The sequence below is a fragment of the Marmota monax genome, unplaced genomic scaffold, assembly GCF_021218885.2.
Source record: "Marmota monax isolate L192 unplaced genomic scaffold, Marmota_monax_Labrador192_F-V1.1 WCK01_AAM20220418_F8-fsc00153, whole genome shotgun sequence".
NCBI classification, from domain to species: domain Eukaryota; kingdom Metazoa; phylum Chordata; class Mammalia; order Rodentia; family Sciuridae; genus Marmota; species Marmota monax.
In genome coordinates this window covers 1,554,093-1,574,973 of record NW_026692146.1, presented here as the reverse complement: position 1 = coordinate 1,574,973, position 20,881 = coordinate 1,554,093, and the positions used below count along the sequence as shown (strand labels likewise).

Below are 20,881 nucleotides of genomic sequence, written 5' to 3'. Positions count from 1 at the left end.
TGAAAGAAGCCAATTGCAAGAGACTGGATTACATATTATTTCATTTATATGAAATGTCCGGAATAGGCAAATCCATAGAAATAGGGATATAGTAGTTTTCAGAAACCTTTAAGAAGGGAAATGAGTAACTGCTAATGGTTAAGGGACTTCTTTTTGGGTGGTAAAAGTATTATGAATTATAGTAATGATTGCACAACTCTGTGAATATATTAAGCCCATAAATTGCTCACTTTCTAAAGATTAATTTGTGCTAAATTATATCTCAAGCTATTAAATTAAGAGTGAGTTCTTGTTCTGCCCATATGTTTTTAGTTTCCTTGGACAAATTCTGTGTCATCTTCATATTTCTCATCTAGTACACAGTGTCTTATATACCCACTATATATAGTGGGATGTGGAAATTTGAACAGTTTTTTAGGAAGCAAGCTATTTGATGAGGAGGTATTGATATAAAAAGTTCTTTAGATTAATTAATATTTTCAAAGCACATCTTTATAGCTGTTTAAGTTCTTATAGGGGTGGGATTTAACTGAGTTGTATGTCTTCCATTCTAGGATACACACCTGCTAAAACTGCTTAAAACATTAGAAGGACATGCTTATGGTGTTTCTTATATCGCATGGAGTCCAGATGACAACTATCTTGTTGCCTGTGGCCCTGATGACTGCTCTGAGCTTTGGCTTTGGAATGTACAAGTGAGCAAGCTCCATTCTTTCTTTATTTAGCTTAAGTACAGAATACTCCTTATAAACATATTCTTGAAAAAACTTCATTCTTGATTTATAGAACAGAGCCATTCAACCTAAATTACTATAATGTATCTTACAAAGGGTAGTTCTGAAAGTGAAACTTAAGTGTCCGATTTATAAATTTAAATATGCTGAATAATAGAGTTTTGGGAAGAATGGATCAGTAAGCACTTTCAGTACATTTTTCTTTTTGTTCCATGGACCACTACTTACTGTGGTGCCTCAGAAAAGATTTTACATTTGTTGCATATTTTCACAGTTGTACACAAAACTTAACTTCTAAGTGTAAAATATCAGCATTAAATAAAATTTCCCATTTTAATGGCATTTACCTCATCTCCATACCTACACTTAATATTCTGAGCTGGTTTAGCAAAACTGAATAATATTTTCAGTACTTATTTTTATTAAGGCTTTATTATTTCTAAATTAAAAACTTGAACTTTATCCAGGGTCCCATTTTAGAAAAACTCAGCATAAGATTTGCTCCATTATTTATGTGTTTTAGAATACCTGTGGTAATAGTTTAAAATTTTTTAAAACTTTTTTTTATATAAGCTGACTGATAAGGTGATTTTTGTTTGTTCAACATCTCAGGAAATGAATGGTCCAGAATATGGTTTGAGTATAAAAGAATAACCTGGCCGGGCCTGATGGCACATGCCTGTAATCCCAGCAACTTGGGAGGCTGGATTTTCAGGCCAGCCTCAGCCAACTTAGCAAGATTCTGTCAAATAAAAACCAAAATGTATGGAGGTGTAGCTCTGTGGTAAAGCAACCATGAGTTCAATGGGTTCATGGGTTCAATCCCCAGTATCAAAAAAAAAAAAAGTATAACTTGGTGGGACAGGATTTTGAATGCAGGAACTTTTAATAAGGAGTGTGAAAATAAAACCACACAGATAATTCAAATAATGAAGATGGTATAGAGAACAGAATGAATACTAAGATGCACCTGCATCTTAGATGAAATGACATAATTCTAATTCTGTTGTTTTAATAGTAAGGTTTCCTTATGCTCATTCAGAGAATTCGAAAATGTTAATAAAAGTTGAAAGAATAATATAATGATGACCCGTATGCCCACCATCATAGGTTTGATAGTTCTCAGTTTTTTGTTTTATATGTATGTATGTATGTGTGTGTGTGTGTATATATATATATATATAAATAAATACCTTCAAATATGTCCATGTAGAAAGCATTTGAAAATGCAGATATATTTTACTCCTAAATATGGAAGTATGTATCTCCTAAAAACTAGCATTATCCTACATAATTAAACACTGTGATAGCTAACATTAACTATATCTAATATTCATTTCATCAAAATCTCCAGTTGTTCCCTAAATGTGTTTCGTGTCATTTTTAGCAAGGTAGCAATTAATCAGTGATATATTTGTGATTGAGTTCAGGGAAGTTGGCAAAACATAGAAGAAAATAGATGATTTTCTCCCCGTAAAACAGAGCTGTAAGTAAATCTGATTAGACAAAAGAAAGAAATTTTTTCCCATTAAAATTTCTTTTTTTTCCTCTTCAAAGATAGGAAATATGTAACTTTAATTCTATAATAGGAACATCATTTATAGCAACTATATAGTATTCCTTGGAGTCAATTTTGAATTCTGGACAAACTGTGTTCTAGCCTGTTTTACTGTGTGCACTACTTTATACTTTTTACTTTTGTTCTAAAAGAGTAGTCTTTTAATCTCTTTCTCGATTATTCTTTTGTGTTTTTAGGTGGGTTTCTAATTATCTGATAACCTCATAATACTTAACTGTTTTGAGCATAATCAAATAAAGAGAACAGCTGAACAATTTGGGGGAAAGGATTTAAGATTGCTGAACTTTTTTTTCCCCTTAGTGTAAGGAAAACATCTGGTTTTCTTGTTTCTGTGCCCTCTGCCTTTATTAGTTGGCCCCAGTTCCTAATCTTACCCTTTGTTTTCACCCTTTTATTTTTACTTTTGATTGCCCATTTCTCACAGGAAATTTATGCCCATGTACTTTTATTATACCAAGGGCAGCTATTATCTCTCAGATCCTGTTTCTAATCCCTGAACAAAACGGAACCAGGACTAGATTAAATGGTATGTGAATACCTTCTAAGTTGAATAATTTATAAAATTATAGCAGGAGAATATCTGAAGGTTACAATCACTAAATATGTTTACTTAGTTGGAAACAAATGTAGCATGACTATGCCTAAAAGAACAGAGATTCCTCTTTATTTCTGCAACTTTTAATTGGAATAATGTTACATATCAGAAAAATAATTTTCATTTCTGTTTCCTTACTGTATTGTAAGCATTTGACTATGATATATAGTTTAAGGGCATAGTTTTACTACCCATTAATCATGTTCTTAAGGAATTACTAATTACATTAACTGCAGTTTTTAGAATAAAATTTTTAAAGAATTTTGGATGGAGAAGAATGGAAGTTCAGAAGGATTAGGTGTGTAGCTTTGAACTTTTCATTATCTCACTTGGGGAAAAATATGTTTTAGTTATTAATACAGTTGGTTTAAAATGAGAAATTAATGTATTTCATCATATCTACTCAAGTCCTTGATTGGTCTTCTGAGTGCTATGGTCTTTTTGTGGTAAGGCCAGTTAATTCATTTCTCTGATTAGGAATCCCAAAGTAACCAGCTATCCCAGTTATTATTTTTCTTCCTTTTTTTTAAACATTCTTTTTCTTTTCTTTACATTTCTGTTTAGAGAGGTATCTTGAAGGTCTTATCCACAGTTTTATTTCCTTGTAGACAGGAGAACTAAGGACAAAAATGAGCCAGTCTCATGAGGACAGTTTAACAAGTGTGGCTTGGAATCCAGATGGAAAACGCTTTGTGACTGGAGGTCAGCGCGGGCAGTTCTATCAGTGTGTGAGTATTCAGTGCCCCCTTTCCAGTGTCTACTTGTTTAAAAGCTAATTTAGTTCTGTTTAAATGCACTATCCAATAGAATTTATTGGGCTGAGGTTCTGGCTCAGTGGTAGAGCACTTGCCTAGCATATGTGAGACACTGGATTTGATTTACAGCACTGCATATAAAATAAAATAAAGGTCCATCAACAATTAAAAATATATGTATATTATTGCTCTTTCATTCTTTTGTTGTTGTTGAGTTTTGTTTGTTTATTCAGTACTGGGGATTGAACCCCCAAGGGTGCTTTACCACTCATTAATCCCCAACCCTTTTTGGTTTTTGAGACAGGGTTTCACTGAGTTGGTATGAGTGGCCTCAATCTTGCGATCCTCCTGCTTTGGCCTCCCCAGTATCTGAGATTATAGGCATGCATTACCATGCCAGTTTTGTAAAAGTGTAGACCTTGAGTTTAGCAAAATATATTTAAAAAAAAAAAAAAGTTGCTAAACATTTTAGTTTTAAGAACAAAGTTTCTAATTTTTTGGAATGAAAGATTTAGGATTTAATTTCTTTTGAGCTTTTCAGTCTTTTGAAATTTTGTAATAAAAATTTGCTGAATTTCATGTGTGTTAGTCACTTGTTAGTCACTTTTCCATTGCCAGGGTAAAATACCTGAGAAGAAAAACCTTAGAGGAGGAAAGACTTATTTGGCTCATATTTTCAGAGATGTTATTCCATAATCAGCTGGCTCTCTTGCTTTGGGTCTAAGGGAAGACAGAAGATCATGGTGGAAGGGCATGGCAGGGGAAAGCTTCTCATATCATGGCAGCCAGGAAGCAGAGAGAGGAGGGCAGTAAAAGGAGCCAGGAACATGATGTAGTCAGTCCCCTTGGGCATGCCTTTTAAGACCGTTCTTTCTTCAACTAGATTCCACCCACTACATTTTCCACCATCTCCTGATAAACTAGCTATGAATCCCTGTTAATTGGGTTAACTCATTGAAAAGTCATAGCCCTCATGATCAATCACTTCCAAAAATCCCTACCTCTAAATATTGTTGCTTTGAGGATCAAGCCTTCAAAACATAGCCTTTGGACATTCCAAATCCAAATTATAACAATCGTAAACATTTGAAGAGTAAAAGGGGTGATAAGTACTACTGGAGAATTTGTCAGTATTTGAGGTATATTCTGATGATTTCTTGAATTATTAGGATGATGAAAATAAGTAACAGGTTAAAAGTTCTATGACACAGTAACCTGTGATAGAATTGCCAAACAAGATAGTAAATGTACTTAATGTACCTCAAGATAAATTATTACAAAGATTTTTATGTACCATGACAAGTTATTAAAGTTGCTTGATAGCTCAGTGATAGAACACTTGCCCTGTATGTGGGAGGCCCTGGATTTAATCCCCAGCAACATGTATGTGTAAGCACACAAACACAGAGATGGCTTGAAACTAATAGGATATAGTATTATCTACATATGGCTGTTAATCATTAGTTCTTAGTTCTCTAGGCACAGGATGACCATGTAAGTTTCACTGATTTTGCTACCCCATATGATGTTTAAATCTTCAGGATATAAACTTCCTGGTTCTCTAATCTGAAAAATGGAAATGATAATTCTTAGAGCTGTGACTAGTCAGTGAGATAATGTCTGTAAGAGCTTTGATCTGTAAAGCTCATTACAAATTTGGTAACATTTTGGAAAATGTCATGAAAACAAGGTAGTGAAAGTGGCCAAATTATATCATTACATCATGTGTATGTACAAATATGTAACAACAAGTCCCATTATTATAAGTAACATTTTATGCACCTATTAAAAAATGTGGGAAAGAAGAAGAAAAATGTCATAAAAGATTCCTGAGTTCTATATAAAGCTATAAGATGTTTTAGTAATCTTTTTCCAATCACAATTTCTGAATATTATAAAACAAATCCCAATATAGTCATCCCTCGGTATCTGTAGGGGTTTTTGGTTCAAGCAATCCCTACAGATACCAGACTCTTTGGTTGCTCAGGCCCCTTACATAAAATGGCCTGATATTTGCATTATAACCTACACACATACTCCCATTCCCATACGTTATAAATCTTCTTTAGTTTACTTGTAATACCTAATACAATATAAATGCTACCTAAATACTTGTACTATATTGTTTAGGACTAATGACAGGAAGAAAAGTCTATACATCTTTAGTACAGGCGCAGTTTGGGGTTTGTTGGGTTTTTCTTTTCTTCAAATATTTTTAATCCTTTGAGTGCAGGATTAGGAGGGCTGACTGTAAAGTGAGTTTTTTAAAGGCATGTTTGAATTCTTTTTTACTAAAACTAAAATTCTTACATAGAGCTTAGAGATTGTTACTTTGCTTATTTTAATAGTATTTATGCATGGTGGGTTATTGAAAAGAAGATAGGCTTCCCACCCTCTTTTAAATATTGTTTTGAAATTTGATTTATATTCCAGTTCTTATGGTTAAAACACAGAATAACTAGATTGAAGTCAGTCTGGGGGTGGGGGGAGGGACATATATTTCTAAGAGAAATACTACCAAGAGATTCTTTCAGCTCTTTGCTTTCTGAGTGCTGTTCAGTCATGGAGTTAATAATGGTTTTCTCCTGCCCAGGATTTAGATGGTAATCTCCTTGACTCTTGGGAAGGAGTGAGAGTGCAATGCCTTTGGTGCTTGAGTGACGGGAAGACTGTTCTGGCATCAGATACACACCAGCGAATTCGGGGATATAACTTCGAGGACCTTACGGATAGGAACATGTAACTATTTTTTTTTTCCATTAAGTAATAATTAGTTGATATTAAAATGTGTATGTGATAAGGCTTTTTCAAAAGAACAATTTTTATTTTTTTGTTTTTATTACTTTTTTTGCTTTTCATTTCATTGGTAATTTGGATTGATGGTTTGGTGGTACTTAATCTTAACTCAAATTCTTAACTGAAATTAGTGTATAAGAGTGATTGTAGGGCTGGGGGTATAGCTCAGTCGGTAGAGTGCTTGTCTGGCTGCACAAGGCCCTGTGTTCAATTCCCAGCACCACCAAAAAAGTGATTGTAGACAAAGTTGTTGTATTTAAGCTAGAACATTTTATATTCTGATAATTTGAATGTCTTGACTTAATTTGTTGTTTCCAACATTTTCTGATTACAGAGTACAAGAAGATCATCCTATTATGTCTTTTACTATTTCAAAAAATGGCCGATTAGCTTTGTTAAATGTAGCAACTCAGGTATGTTACTAAAACTTTCAGAAAAATTTAGCTCAGTAAAAATTTTAATTGATTTTTTTTGTATGAATGTTAACATTTTTTACTTATTCTTAAATTGGAGTGCATATGTTTGATCCTTAAAATGTGCAAAATCAATCATAAACTTCTAAGAATGGTAGCATTCTGCATAAATAGAAAATGAAAATATTCCACCAGGCAAAGTTTACTTTTAAAAATTGCTTTGAATTGAGATGGAATGAACACACCTATATTCTCTTCTGCCTACAGGGAGTTCATTTATGGGACTTGCAAGACAGAGTTTTAGTAAGAAAGTATCAAGGTGTTACACAAGGGTTTTATACAATTCATTCATGTTTTGGAGGCCATAATGAAGACTTCATCGCTAGTGGCAGTGAAGGTAAATTGTTTGTGTTATTGTCAATTTGCATATATTGATGAGTTTAAAGTTCTGTAATTCTGTCTCAATTTATGAAAGTAGTCATATATCTGGAGCTATTTATTTAATACACTGTTAATTCCTTCCCTCCCCTGCCCCAGTTCTGGGCATGAAACCTAGGGCCTTCACATGCTAAGCAAATGTTCTTCTGCTGCTACATTGCCAGCCCTTTTTATTAATTTTTTTTAAATCTCCTATTTTTATTTGTTTGTTTTTTGTGGTGCTGGGGATTGAACCCAGGTATTGCGTGCAAGGCCAGCACTCAACCAGCTGAGCTGTATCCCCAATTCTCTTTTTATTTTTATTTTTATTTTTATTTTATTTTTTATTTTGAGACACAGTCCCACTAAGTTGCCAAGGCTGACTTTTTTTTTTTTTTTTTAATAACTTTATTTTTTTGTGGTGCTGAGGATTGAACCCAGTACCTCACTCATGCAAGGCAAGTGCTTTACCACTGAGCTACAACCCCAGCCCACCATGGCTGACCTTGAACTTGTGATTCTCCTGCCTCCCGAGTTTCTGGGATTATAGATGTGCACCACACTCCTGGTTCCAAGCCCTCCTTATTGTCACAAGTCAGTAGTACCTATTCTGACCTTGCAGAAACATTTTTGGCCCATGCATGAATCAAATCAAGACTTAGTTAGATCGTTATACTTTCAAATGTTGACTTGTTTTTTTCATGAGACTGATAGTTTTCAAAGGTTGATAGTATCTAAAAAGTCAAGGTTAATTATGATGTCTTACCTACTACTTGAACAGAATTAATTGTTATTAGATCTGTGTATCTTACATGGCCATCAAAAATAATTTTTAGGCCTGGGGTTGTGGCTCAGTGGTAGAGTGCTTGCTTAGCACATGTAAGGCACTGTGTTCAATCCTTAGCACCACATAAAAATAAATAAATGTTTTTGTTGTTCTTCTACAACTAAAAAAATTTTTTTAAATAATAATGATTTTTAATTCTTGTGACTTCCAAAAAGCTGAAATTAACAGAATTGTCCCTACTGTTCTTTTGAATGAACTTGTTCTCCCATATAAGTATCTGTATTCTAGGCAAGCTTGTGCCTAAACGCAGACTAATATAAAATAGAATTGTTTAAAATATGTAAGCACAATTAAAATTGAATGTACTTTTAAAGGTGATAGATAACATTATAACTAGTGGCATATTATTGCAAATTTTAATTCAACATGTTTTTCTTTAATGCCCACCATACTATTCTAAGTACTGCAGCAGTAACTTATTCAAATCACTTTCTTAAATATTCAAGCTATATGAGATAGCCCTATGAATATTTGATTATATTTCATTTATTATAATTTTATGTTTCCCTATTTTGACAACATAAAAACATGATCTCAGTAGATTAAAAAAATCATAAAGTGACACATGAGGTTTTTTTCTTCAGTAATACATATTCTTTCTTACTGTGTTTAATTATGTTATAGTCTTCCGGATTCTTCATTGGTTTCAATTGACTTTTTCTATGGTCTAATACATGAAGTCTTTACTTACTTTTTTTTTTTTAATATTTTTAGTTGTTGATAGACTTTTTTTATTATTCTTTTTATTTGTATGTGGTTCTGAGAATTGAACGCAGTGTCTCACACATGACAGGCAAGTGTATTACCACTGAGCCCCAGCCCCTTTACTTACCTTTTAGTTCCTCCTTTTCTAAGATCTCTTCCCATACCCCCTCCCCCCACCATGGTCCATTCAATCCTGTTTATGATGGTTTTTGTGTTTTGGGTTTTTGTTTTGTTTTTCCCCTAATAATTATGCCTCAGAATTTTCCATGCCTTTTCTGAAAACATGTAACCTAGAGGTGCTTAAAGATAAGAATGGCTACGTTTTTGTAGTACAGATTGAACCCCGGGATGCTTTACCACTGAACTACATCTCCAGTCCTTTTTATTTTTGTTTTGAGCAATTATTTATGAAGCAAAAGCTAAAAGATACTAATTGAACCACTAAATTTATCTTAAGATGATTTTGTTGTTCAATAATTTTATAAAACAATTTATTTGGGGGTGGTCGGTACTAGGAATTGAACTCGGGGGCTTCAAACCACTGAGGTACATCCCCAATCCTTTTTTTGTTTTGTTTTGTTGAAACAGCATCTTGCTAAATTGCTGAGACTGGCCTTGAACTTATGATCTTTCCACCTTAATCTCCCAAGTCAGTCAGTCATGCACCACCATGCCTGGCCTTGAAAACATTATTTTTTTTTTCCCCTTGTATAAAAGGAAATTAGGAAAAGGAAAAAAAAAAAAGTTTAGCTATGTTCCTCCTGAACTTAAAAAACCCACAAAATAGAATGAGAATAGGCTTGAAAAATATGAACTTATCTGAAATATTCCTGTATTTGGAAGAAAAAAATCTTTTTGTAAACGTACGTGCAAGAAAATATTTACTGAAGACATAGGGAAAATGGGATTTCAAGTGGGTAAGGTCAGAATGACAAGCTTTATGATTAAGTTCTGCTTGCTCTATCAGTCTTAGAAATCCACTACTTATACAACAGTAAAAAATAATTGTAGTTTTTCTATATATTGCCAGTACAGTGAAAAAGCTTGAGTATTGATGCAATTTTGGGAGGAAAGGTCTACTCATTGCTCTTTTTTCCTGATTTATATATATTTGGAGTTTTGGTGGGTCTTTAAAATATGTTCCTGGCAAATAAATGGCTAATGGATTACTGTGGTCATCTTGTGAGACAATATATTCACTATATTCAATTCGTGTTCAAAACATTTTTAGAATCTTGTGAATCACTTGAGTAATGAGAAAGAAAACCAATTTCTTTACTTTACAGTTCTCCTTTTTAGTCCTAACCAGAATATAATGACTTAATTTTATTATTCTTTAGGCTTAGGTTTCAGTTGGTCTTAAAAATGCTTGATATCACTAGGGATATCAATCATTTATGCCTTGTGTGGTGACGCACACCTGTAATACCAGCGACTTGGGAGACTGAGACAGGAAGATCACAGTTTAAGACTAGCCTGAGTGACTTAGAGAAAAAAAGATCAAATACCATGATGACTTCTTGCCTTTATGTCTAAAGTTTTGAAACCAGGACACATTCCCTAAAGTTTCCTCTGCTCTCAGCACATTTATGAGAGTTTCCACATTGACCACATATTGATTATCAGATTAAACACCTTTCTCATTTACCCTGGGATTCTGTTTCTATTTAGAACCATCACCTAAACTTAATCTCTTCACAGTAATATAAGGTGTTCAATTCTGTTCAGAAAACTTTTTCATATACAAATGTATTCAGTCCTCATAACAACAAGAGGAGGTAAGTATCCCCATTTACAGATGAAGAGTTGCAAAGAGTGAGTAACTTGCCCAGAGTTACACAGCTAGTCGGTGATGGAGGAAGGATCTGATCTTGGGTAGTCTTGATTCCAGAGTCCATACTTTAAACTTCCACTCTATACAGTTTGGTTGTTTTTGTGTCAAGAATAGTTTATCACAACGAAACAAAGCTATAGGGGGTTTTGTTTTTTGTGGTCAGTTCACAAGATTATAGTTTTTTACATAGCCGTGCAGATGGTACAGAGAGGAGATATTGTCTGAACTTGTTAGGAAGCTCTTGACTGCCTGAATTTGAATCCCAACTTCACCATTTACTAGCTGTTAACCATGATCAGGTCACTTATCCTCTCAATACTTCAATCATTATTCATAAAAGCATATAGGATAAGCATAGTACCCATGTCATAAGATGGTAGTGAATATTAAATTTTATATATATAAAGTATTTGGTCCCTAAGTATTTTGTAAGCACTCAGTAAAGGTATAGCTGTCATCTTCATTGTTACTATTTTTGTATATGAATACATTGATTTTTTTTGTCATCTCACATTTCCACAGAAATTCTCTCTCCAGGACTTGTTTATGTTCAAAGACATTGATTATAATTATTTATTAATCATATATTCACAGAATATTGCAGATAATTTTGTTTTTGTAGCTTAATGAGAACTGATCACCTTTAATAGGGAAAATGTGTATTTTTTATTAACGTGGCTTTTCGTAAGGTAACTTGTTAAACTGTTCATGTTGTATTTGTTCTCCCTTTTAAATTCTAGCAATGAAGAGTCATGTTCTATGTGTAGTGAATTAATAAATTTAACAGTGATGTTGTTGATGTTAAGCAACTCCCTAACTCTTCCTCCGAATTACTGTACATTCAGATCACAAGGTTTACATCTGGCACAAACGTAGTGAACTGCCAATTGCGGAGCTGACAGGGCACACGCGTACAGTAAACTGTGTGAGCTGGAACCCACAGATTCCATCCATGATGGCCAGCGCCTCAGATGATGGCACTGTTAGAATATGGGGACCAGCACCTTTTATAGACCACCAGAATATTGAAGGTAATATCATTGTACAGTGTTCCTGTGTTTTCTCCAAATGAAACATTTTCCTGATTACTGTAAAAATGCAGCACTTTGAAGCAGTAATTTAAAATGTGGAATATGCTTTAATTTCTCTCTCCATGCACAAGACCCTAGGTTTATTTCCCAGTACTGAAAAGTTAAAAAAAAAAAAAAAGGAAAACCTGATTTTTCTTTTATTATACCCTGTCTCATAAGAAATCTAAGATTCGGTGGTGATTTTTGTCTCAGAGAGGGGGACACTGGGAAGAGAATAAGGTGGAATATGTGACCTCATATTCAGTTATCTAATCAGTATTGTCACTGTAAAAACCTTATTGAAAATCTGGCTTTATTATGCTGCCTAAATATAATATTGCAGGAAGTATTTTATTTTTTTTAATTGGTTGTTCAAAACATTACAAAGCTCTTGACATATCATATTTCATACATTTGATTCAAGTGGGTTATGAACTCCCATTTTTACCCCGTATACAGATTGCAGAATCACATCGGTTACACATCCACGTTTTTACATATTGCCATACTAGTGACTGTTGTATTTTGCTGTCTTTCCTATCGTCTACTATCCCCCCTCCCCCCCTCCCATCTTCTCTCTCTACCCCATCTACTGTAATTCATTTCTCTCCCTTGATTTTTTTTCCCCTTTCCCCTCACATCCTCTTATGTAATTTTGTATAACAATGAGGGTCTCCTTCCATTTCCATGCAATTTCCCTTCTCTTTCCCTTTCCCTCCCACCTCTTGTCCCTGTTTAATGTTAATCTTTTTCTCATGCTCTTCCTCCCTGCTCTGTTTTTAGTTGCTCTCCTTATATCAAAGAAGACATTTGGCATTTGTTTTTTAGGGATTGGCTAGCTTCACTTAGCATAATCTGCTCTAATGCCATCCATTTCCCTGCAAATTCCATGGTTTTGTCATTTTTTAGTGCTGAGTAATACTCCATTGTGTATAAATGCCACATTTTTTAATCCATTCATCTATTGAAGGGCATCTAAGTTGGTTCCACAGTCTAGCTATTGTGAATTGTGCTGCTATGAACAGCAATGTAGCAGTATCCCTATAGTATGCTCTTTTAAGGTCTTCAGGGAATAGTCCGAGAAGGGCAATAGCTGGGTCAAATGGTTCCATTCCCAGCTTTCCCAGGAATCTCCATACTGCTTTCCAAATTGGCTGCAACAATTTGCAGTCCCACCAGCAATGTACAAGTGTACCCTTTTCCCCACATCCTCGCCAGCACTTTTTGTTGTTTGACTGCAGGAAGTATTTTATGAACTTGAGAACTAGCCAGTATACAAAATTTGAAAAACTTCAGATGGTTTAAATGATCTTTCTTTAAAACATATTTTTACATTTTTTTTTTTTTTAGATGGATACAGTTTCTTTATTTATTTTTATGTGGTGCTGAGGATAAAATCCAGTGCATCACACATGCTAGATAAGCGCTCTACCACTGAGCCACAATCCCAGCCCTGGTTTAAATTATCTTTTTTTTTTTAATTTTTATTTTTTATTTTTTAGGTGTATATGGACACAATACAATGCCTTTATTTTTATGTGGTGCTGAGGATCGAACCCGGATCCCACCCATGCTAGGCGAGCACTCTACCACTGAGCCACAATCCCGCCCCTTAAGTGATCTTGATTGTGCATTTTACTAGTAAAAATAAATGTAGTGGGCTGGGACTAGGGCTTAGTGGTAGAGCGCTCGCCTAGCATGCGTGAGGCACTGGGTTCCATCCTCGGCACCACATAAAAATAATAAAATAAAGATATTGTGCCCACCTATAACTAAAAAATAAATATTTAAAAAATACAAAAATAAATATAGTAATTTAATACTACATAAGAAGCATGGGAAAAGAGAAAGGAACTAAAATTCAGCATGCACCTATGTAACAATGGCATGCTAATAAGCCCTTTATTATATACACTATCTTGCATAACACTTTCATAGTCCTATCAGAAAAGAATTTTTATCCTAATTTGTATAGGTAAGGAAACTGAAGCACAGCAGGCTAATTGACTTGTTGAGTGCTTCTGGGTCTTCAGATTTAGGTCTGAAAAGTTTTTACTCACCACTTGGAGATGCTTGGAGATAAAGAAAGCCCACAGTATAAAGCGACAAAAGCTTAAATGAACATAATATCAGTACTAGAAAAGAGAGGTAATGAGAAACTTTATGTAAATGACTGATCTTTTTTGTCCAAATGGAACAAGTGTTTAATTTACTTAGAAGTAATTTACCTAAAAACAGATGAACAGAGCTTTTTTGGTCAATATGTTCAAATGTTATACTAAGAAAGGTAACTGACTGCTCTCAATTAAGTGATTCTTAGAGGAGGATTATCAAGGTAGCGCTGATGGTTTGAAAAAGTATGATCTCTTCTTTTGATCTTGTTGTACAAACTGCAGAAGGCTTGGCCACATTTACTGCCAGATGGGGGTATGAGGATATGCAGTCATAGTAAAAAGTATTAAAAGTCCTTGGATCATACAGTTTGAGAGCTGGATGCAGTGGCATACACTTGCAAGCTCAGTGACTTGGGAAGTGAGGTAGTAAGATCACAAGTTCAAGGCCATCCTGGACACTTAGTGAGACCCTGTCTCAGTATAAAAAGAAAAGGGGTTTGGGAAGTAGCTTATTGGTAAAGTGCAGTGGATTCAATCTGCAGTACCACCAAAAGGGCAGGCAGCAGTGGGGATGGAGAACTACTGTTGAGTTGCTCGGAACCTTGAAGGGCCTTTTTATATTTGGAGGTCACTATGTAATAGAATAACAATCCTCTGGAAAAGTCAGCTAGGACCAAAAGGCCTTATCTTCTTTTGTTGTCCTATTTAGATTTCAAGACCTGCTTTCTAAGATATAGTCTGGATAGATTTACATTTGTGATTATCTGGCTTTTCTAATTTTATTAGTCATTCAGAAGCTATTTCTTCAAATAAACAGATTTGATTTGAAGAAGTAGGAAATATTTAACTGTGTAGTAGTAGCAGATTTACCCCAGACAAGGACATGTGTGTCTTCACTCCAGTAAAATAAAAATTTCATTTCTGTTTGGGAAATCTGATTAATGTGATGGGTGAGCCAATTCAGCACTTTCCAGCATGGCTCTAAAAAATATTTTTGTTGTCACCTGAAGTGAAAAAACAACCTCTATATAACCAGATATCTGGGGGGGTGATTTTTGTTTGCTGTTTGTTCTAATTGTGCTGGGGATTGAACCTGGGGCCTTTGAGTATACTAGGCAAATGCTCTACCATTAAGCTACTCCCCCAGTTCTTTAACCAGATAATTGGTTATATGCCTTTTTTGCTGATGTCCGGGGGTCTTTTCCTCTCACCTTGAAAACACTTTTTTCCTATTAAAGTAATACCTGTTTGTAATAAAAATTTTGAAAAATAGATGAAGTTAAAGAAGATAATATTCAGAAACCAGAGTAAGGTATTATAAGAATTAAAATATGTCACTTGACAACTCTATTTCAAAAGATAATTTGTTGACATTTTATAACAGTTATAAGACTGATTTGTTTTATTTTGGTTTTGTTCTGTGTTTTGAGGAATGTTTAAATGAAATGGGATATGAAGTACTAATATGCTGTCCAGTATGAACAAAATGTTGAAAACATTAAAGTGAAAGATGCCAGACACAATGGTCTAAATTAAAGTACGAAATTCCAACAAAATTAATTCACTTGAGTTTCTCCAGTATTCAAAGTAATTATGACTTTATATTAGAAATGTATAGCCTAAGAAATGAGTTAGACATATTGTTTTAATGATTATGGTAATTAAAGTATCAAGAATTTTATATTGTTACTATATTATGTTCTGTCATGATGCTAATTTTTAAACTTTCTAACCAGTCACTTTTTTCTCTCCCTCCCTTCTTCTTTCTCTTTCTTCCTTATACATTTCATCTTTTCTTCATTCAGAGGAATGCAGTAGCATGGATAGTTGATGGCGAATTTGGAGCAGACGACTTCTGTTTAACTTAAAATTAGTCGTATTTTAATGGCTTGGGATTTGGTGCAAACAAACATGATTGATAGCTGGACAGACATGCTCGTCATGAAAAAACGAACCATTTCTGAAGCCCGATTGGGGCCAAACATTTACACCTTGCTTCATAGTAACCAGTTGAGATGAAGCACGTCGTTAGAACGTTGTTGGACACCATGTTGAATTATTCCCCCATCGGTTGTGAAGAACTGTGCTACATTCAGGCTTACCCATTGAACTCAGTATATATATTTTTTTCCCTCCTGCCTTTTGTTTGGCAGGATACCATTCTTGTTGCTCTTCTGTGTAATGAAGTTTAAATGCTTGTTTGGAAAACTTTATTTAACAGTTTAGAAGGCTTGATAGAAAGAGTGCATTAGTCTGAAGAGTATACATTGGATAGGAAAGAATTTCCTTCTTTTGTTTCTCCAAATCTTTCCGCCTTATTTAGCTTGAGATCTTTGCAGCTTGGTTCATGGATTCTAGCCTTGCCCGTTGCGCAGTATATACTGATCCAGATGATAAACCAGTGAACTATGTCAAAAGCACTCTCAATATTACATTTGACAAAAAGTTTTGTACTTTTCACATAGCTTGTTGCCCCGTAAAAGGGTTAACAGCACAATTTTTTAAAAATAAATTAAGAAGTATTTATAGGATTAAAGTGACTTCATTTGTATACATTTGGAATCTAAACCAGCTTAAAAACAGTTTCCTCTGTGACTTAGATTCGCAGTATAACTGATGCTCTTCTGGAATACCACATGAGACATGGTCAGAAACAGTGCTTGGAAGGACATTTTACACAGGAAATTCAGAGTAATACTTTGAAGTGTCCCCCCCACACACACATTTGCTTTATTCCTGAAGGAATATCTGTACCTGATGTTGAAGAAATTCAAGATTCAAAAGAACTTTAAATATACCAACATGAGAGATCAGTTAGGTCAGTCTAGGTTTTCAACAAAGCTTGTTCCAAGTTGTTTTCAACTTCAGAAGTCACTTTGGTGTCATCTAGCAAAAGAGTAAAAATCGGCAGATATAACCACTTTGGAAGTGTTAAGTATAATTGAGACCATAAGAAGAATTCAACCCATTACAAACATAAATGGGATTAAAACCTCATAGTTACTTCTCTCAATTGCCCTTGATATTTTGACATATAGGGAGACATAAATTTAAAAGAATATTCCTTCACAGTTTTTCAGATATTGCCATACTGAACCTCATTCTAAATTGGTGCTGTGGATAGTCTTTCCCTCTTCCCTCCCCTTTTAGTTTAAGGAAAGGTTTCCTTCATGGAAAAGGACTTCTAATTTTTGAGACTTTCTCATTTAAAATAAGCCAAAAGCCTGATGTTCACATTGTGTTTTTACACCTCATAACAGCTGAATACAACATGCTTAGTATCCCTTAAAATTCCCTGTTTTTCATTAGAGGATAAATAGGGTGACCACAGCTGTTATGTTGCGAAGAGGAGTGGGGAAACCCCCAAAAAAAGATTCTGGTGAAGAAAGAAACAACTTGTACTCAAGTTTCCCTTTAAGGCCTAGTCAAGTCTATAATATATTATTACCATGACTATTCCTTCAGGACCCACAAAAAAAGAGAAAGGCTTGGATTCAGGAATTCTTTAATTGGGGTGGCAAGGAAGAGATGGCAGCAGACAGAAAGGAGAAAGGAAAGGGGAGAAGAAGAAAAAACACATTTGGCCTTAAAAATAGCATGCATTCTCCCAAAAGCCCATAGTAAGAGAAAATGACAGATTGTGGTCAGCAGATTATTTTATCAAATTGGTATGTAAAAGATTTCTTTAAGCTCCGTTTTGCAGAGATCACCACTTAGGAAATCAAAGAATTCCTGTTTTGATACTTCTAAGTTAAAATAACTATGTTACAGTTTATCTGGTACTTCATTTTTCTTGACTAAAATTAATTTTTACTTCAAGCTTGAATAAAAATCTTCATTGGTAACTGTATATAATTAAGTGGCAACTTCTCTTTACCTCAGAACAGTTAAAATCATATTTTAAGTGATTCATGTATACCCTGAAGCCATTAATACACCCCAGTCTCCACAGAAACATTACTAACAAAATGTGGGCATGGAAACTCCACAGCTGTTTACAAATTTGGTTACAGTGTACTGTGGTATGTCTGTAACACTTGCTGAGATTTGTCCCCATTCAGGAGCAATTTAGCACTCAGATTCTACTACTGCACCCAGCCACCCCAGATCTGAGTCTTCAGAGTACTTCTGAAGTGCAGTTTCAAAACACTTTTAAAAAGTGGAGTAAAGTGAGGCACATTTTACAAGAACATAACTCCTATTAAAACGGAGTAACAACTATGCAAAGGTTTCTCTAGCACCTAGGTGAGTTTGTTTTCCAGATGTGTCGTAACTGGCGGCTTCCTATACATACTGGTACTTTGCTGTGCCAATTTGCTGTAAACATCTGTTTCATACATATGCCATGCAGTGACTGCTAGAAAGGTAAAGAAACCTAGGATTTTATGGTTTAAATAACTGATGACAGGATTTTCTAATCTATAGCTGTTAACTGAAAATTTCTGATAATACTATAGACTCTAATACACTTAAGAATGAGAATACTATCAAGCCAGCCACAAGGTAAAAACAAATTGAAAAGTACCAATACTTTTTGCACATAGATCAAAATAGAGTGGAGAATTTTGACTCCTAAAATCAGGTTAGTAGGCTCATTTCCACGTGCTTAAAAATGTTTTTGTTATGCATTGATTAAGGGCTAGAGCAAGAATGAAATTAAATGTCTTTTTCCTCCAAATAAGTGGTTATTAATGGTAAAATGTTGGATTTGGGAGTTACTGAGATTGGTGTGGGTGGTGATAAAGAGATTGGGAGTTAGTTGGGAGGGATGACAGCTTCAGTTTTGGTTTCTGTATTAGTATTCATGACAGCTACATTTCTGTTGCTCAATTGGCCAGATAAATATGTTATATTAATCCAGGTAAGTAGTTGAAGCAGAGGAAATTTTATTTGCAAATATCCCCACAAATTGGCCAATTTTACTGGGTGGGAAAACAAAAAGGGATTCCCTAACTTTAAGTAATTAAAATAACCTGCTAGTTGAGAGGGAAAAAGAAATCAATTTTGTCAATATTTTCTTAATCTGCAAAGACACAAGTAGTAATATGGTGAGTTTTATTAGGAGTGTTCTGCCTCTAGAGTGGCATTCCATGAAATTAATAGAAAATCCTTGTTTCCCACCCTCCCCATCTTGAAATTTTCTTTTTTAGGATGTTGGTTCCTGCAAACAAGAACTGACCCTATCACCTCTGCCTCACAGTGGGTAACTGTATCGTACATCTCTTGAAAGGGAAAATATCCATGTCAGTTTTCTTTCACAGCAGAAGAATGGCTGCTTTTGAATGGGGAGGAAAGAAGACATTTGTCTTAATATCCTTTTTGTCCCATCTCTAAAATGTAAAAATATTTTAATTTAGTTTTAATTTCTCAACTTTAACAACTCTCCTCTTGAGTTGCTGCCCAAAACATTACTTCCATTTCGGAAACCATATCTAATTTAATACAAACTGCTAACTTTAAGAAGAGGTAAATTTGCATTTACACTTAGACACTTTCTAAAAACAGGGTGAACTTAATTGAAAATTTCAGTGTTGTTAAGCTATTGTTATAGTAGCTGCCCTATAGTTGCAAAAGCAAAAACTATAAAAACCCATCCTTATATTTACTTAATCCAGATAACCTGGATTTAATAAAGCTAATAGTATAAAAATGTGTGTGTATGTGTGTGTGGTATGTATGTGTGGGAGAGAGAGTACTTAATTCATAAAAAGTCCGGAAAACTGCCATTCTAGGTTCTTGTCAATTTTACTAGAAGTCACATGCACATGTGAAGTGCTCTCTCAATAAGTTTAATGTTTGGTTAATACTGGTATATTTTTATAAGATTGAAATTGTGCCCCCATTTTCATTATCAGGGTCAATGTATTAGAAGTGAATCCTAACATTTTTAGGCACAGATGGAAAGAAATGTTTTTGGCTCCTTGAAAATGTGTGTGTGTGGCGAGGGGAATAGATCCACAAAAGCATGTATGTACTTACAAACCAAGCTGTAGAGATCAAGAGAAGAACTTTAGTGTTGATCTCAAGATTTCTAAATTGTCAAGATTTACATGGCATTGTGGTGGAATTAGTTAACACTTAGAGATTTTGGTATGTAATAACTATTTGCTATGGACTGATAAAATGTTTCAAAGGATTGTGTTCTTAAATTTAGGGGGAGGGGTGTTTTTTTTTTTTTTTAACTGCCTCAGATTATATTTAGTAGTTTCAATTTCTTTGCTTTATTATTTCATTAAAGTATAAAAACTTCAGGCCTCTGATATTTATTTTCACTTGTTCTACTAATTATTTACAAAACACCCTTTTGTTGACTTTCATTTTATAAATGTGTGGTATATTAAACGTCTTCAGAATTTCTGTTCCATTGAAACTACATTAACTTTGATTTGCCTTACTGGGACTTCTTCTTTTTTTTTTTTTTTTTAATACACTTTTTTCATGTCAGTGCACAGCACTTAACCAGTCATTTGTATTCCTTTCTTTCAATCTAATAAACAGAATGAGTAACTAATTCTTGGTGTAATCTCCTAATTGAAATAACTGGTTTGCAGAACTTGACTTCCATGTGTTTAACTAGGGTTTATGAATGGGTCTGCAGGGATGGTTTGTTGTTGTTATTTTTGGAACTGGGGATTAAACCCAGACTTTACCACTGAGCCACATCTCCAACCCTATCTATCTATCTATTTATTGACAAGGTTTTGCTAAGTTCCTGAGGCTGCCTCAAACTTTCCTTCAGCTTCCTAAATCACTGGGATTATAGGTGTCCACCATCACATACACAGCTGCGCTGGGGTATCTTTTTAAGGCCATTGTGCAATTATGGATAAATATAGAAGAATTTTAGAAGCATTGCATCTTAAAGGAATTATATGCCTTATTAAAAAAAAAAACCTACATCTGAATTTCTGCATTTAAGCAGTGAATATGTTGATTAGTTCTATTTGAAAACTAATTTCCTAATTAATAGAATTATATAGTTTTCTAAAGATTTCCTTGGAAATGTTCTCCCAAAGACTTTC

The 20,881-nt window shown here is 34.4% G+C and overlaps 1 protein-coding gene across 2 annotated transcripts in view; it reads left to right on the top strand.

Moving 5' to 3' along the window:
• The window catches only part of Wdr26 (WD repeat domain 26), a 43,435-nt gene extending 25,721 nt beyond the window's left edge, over nucleotides 1–17,714 (top strand). For both annotated transcript variants that reach the window (XM_046419239.2, XM_046419235.2), the window contains exons 8-14: nucleotides 555–695; nucleotides 3,517–3,636; nucleotides 6,257–6,402; nucleotides 6,794–6,872; nucleotides 7,140–7,269; nucleotides 11,521–11,706; nucleotides 15,665–17,714. In XM_046419239.2, coding sequence (XP_046275195.1) covers nucleotides 555–695; nucleotides 3,517–3,636; nucleotides 6,257–6,402; nucleotides 6,794–6,872; nucleotides 7,140–7,269; nucleotides 11,521–11,706; nucleotides 15,665–15,690 — 828 coding nt within the window. In that variant the 3' untranslated portion in view covers nucleotides 15,691–17,714. The remainder of the gene's footprint in view (nucleotides 1–554; nucleotides 696–3,516; nucleotides 3,637–6,256; nucleotides 6,403–6,793; nucleotides 6,873–7,139; nucleotides 7,270–11,520; nucleotides 11,707–15,664) is intronic.
• The last annotated feature ends 3,167 nt before the right edge of the window (nucleotides 17,715–20,881 follow it).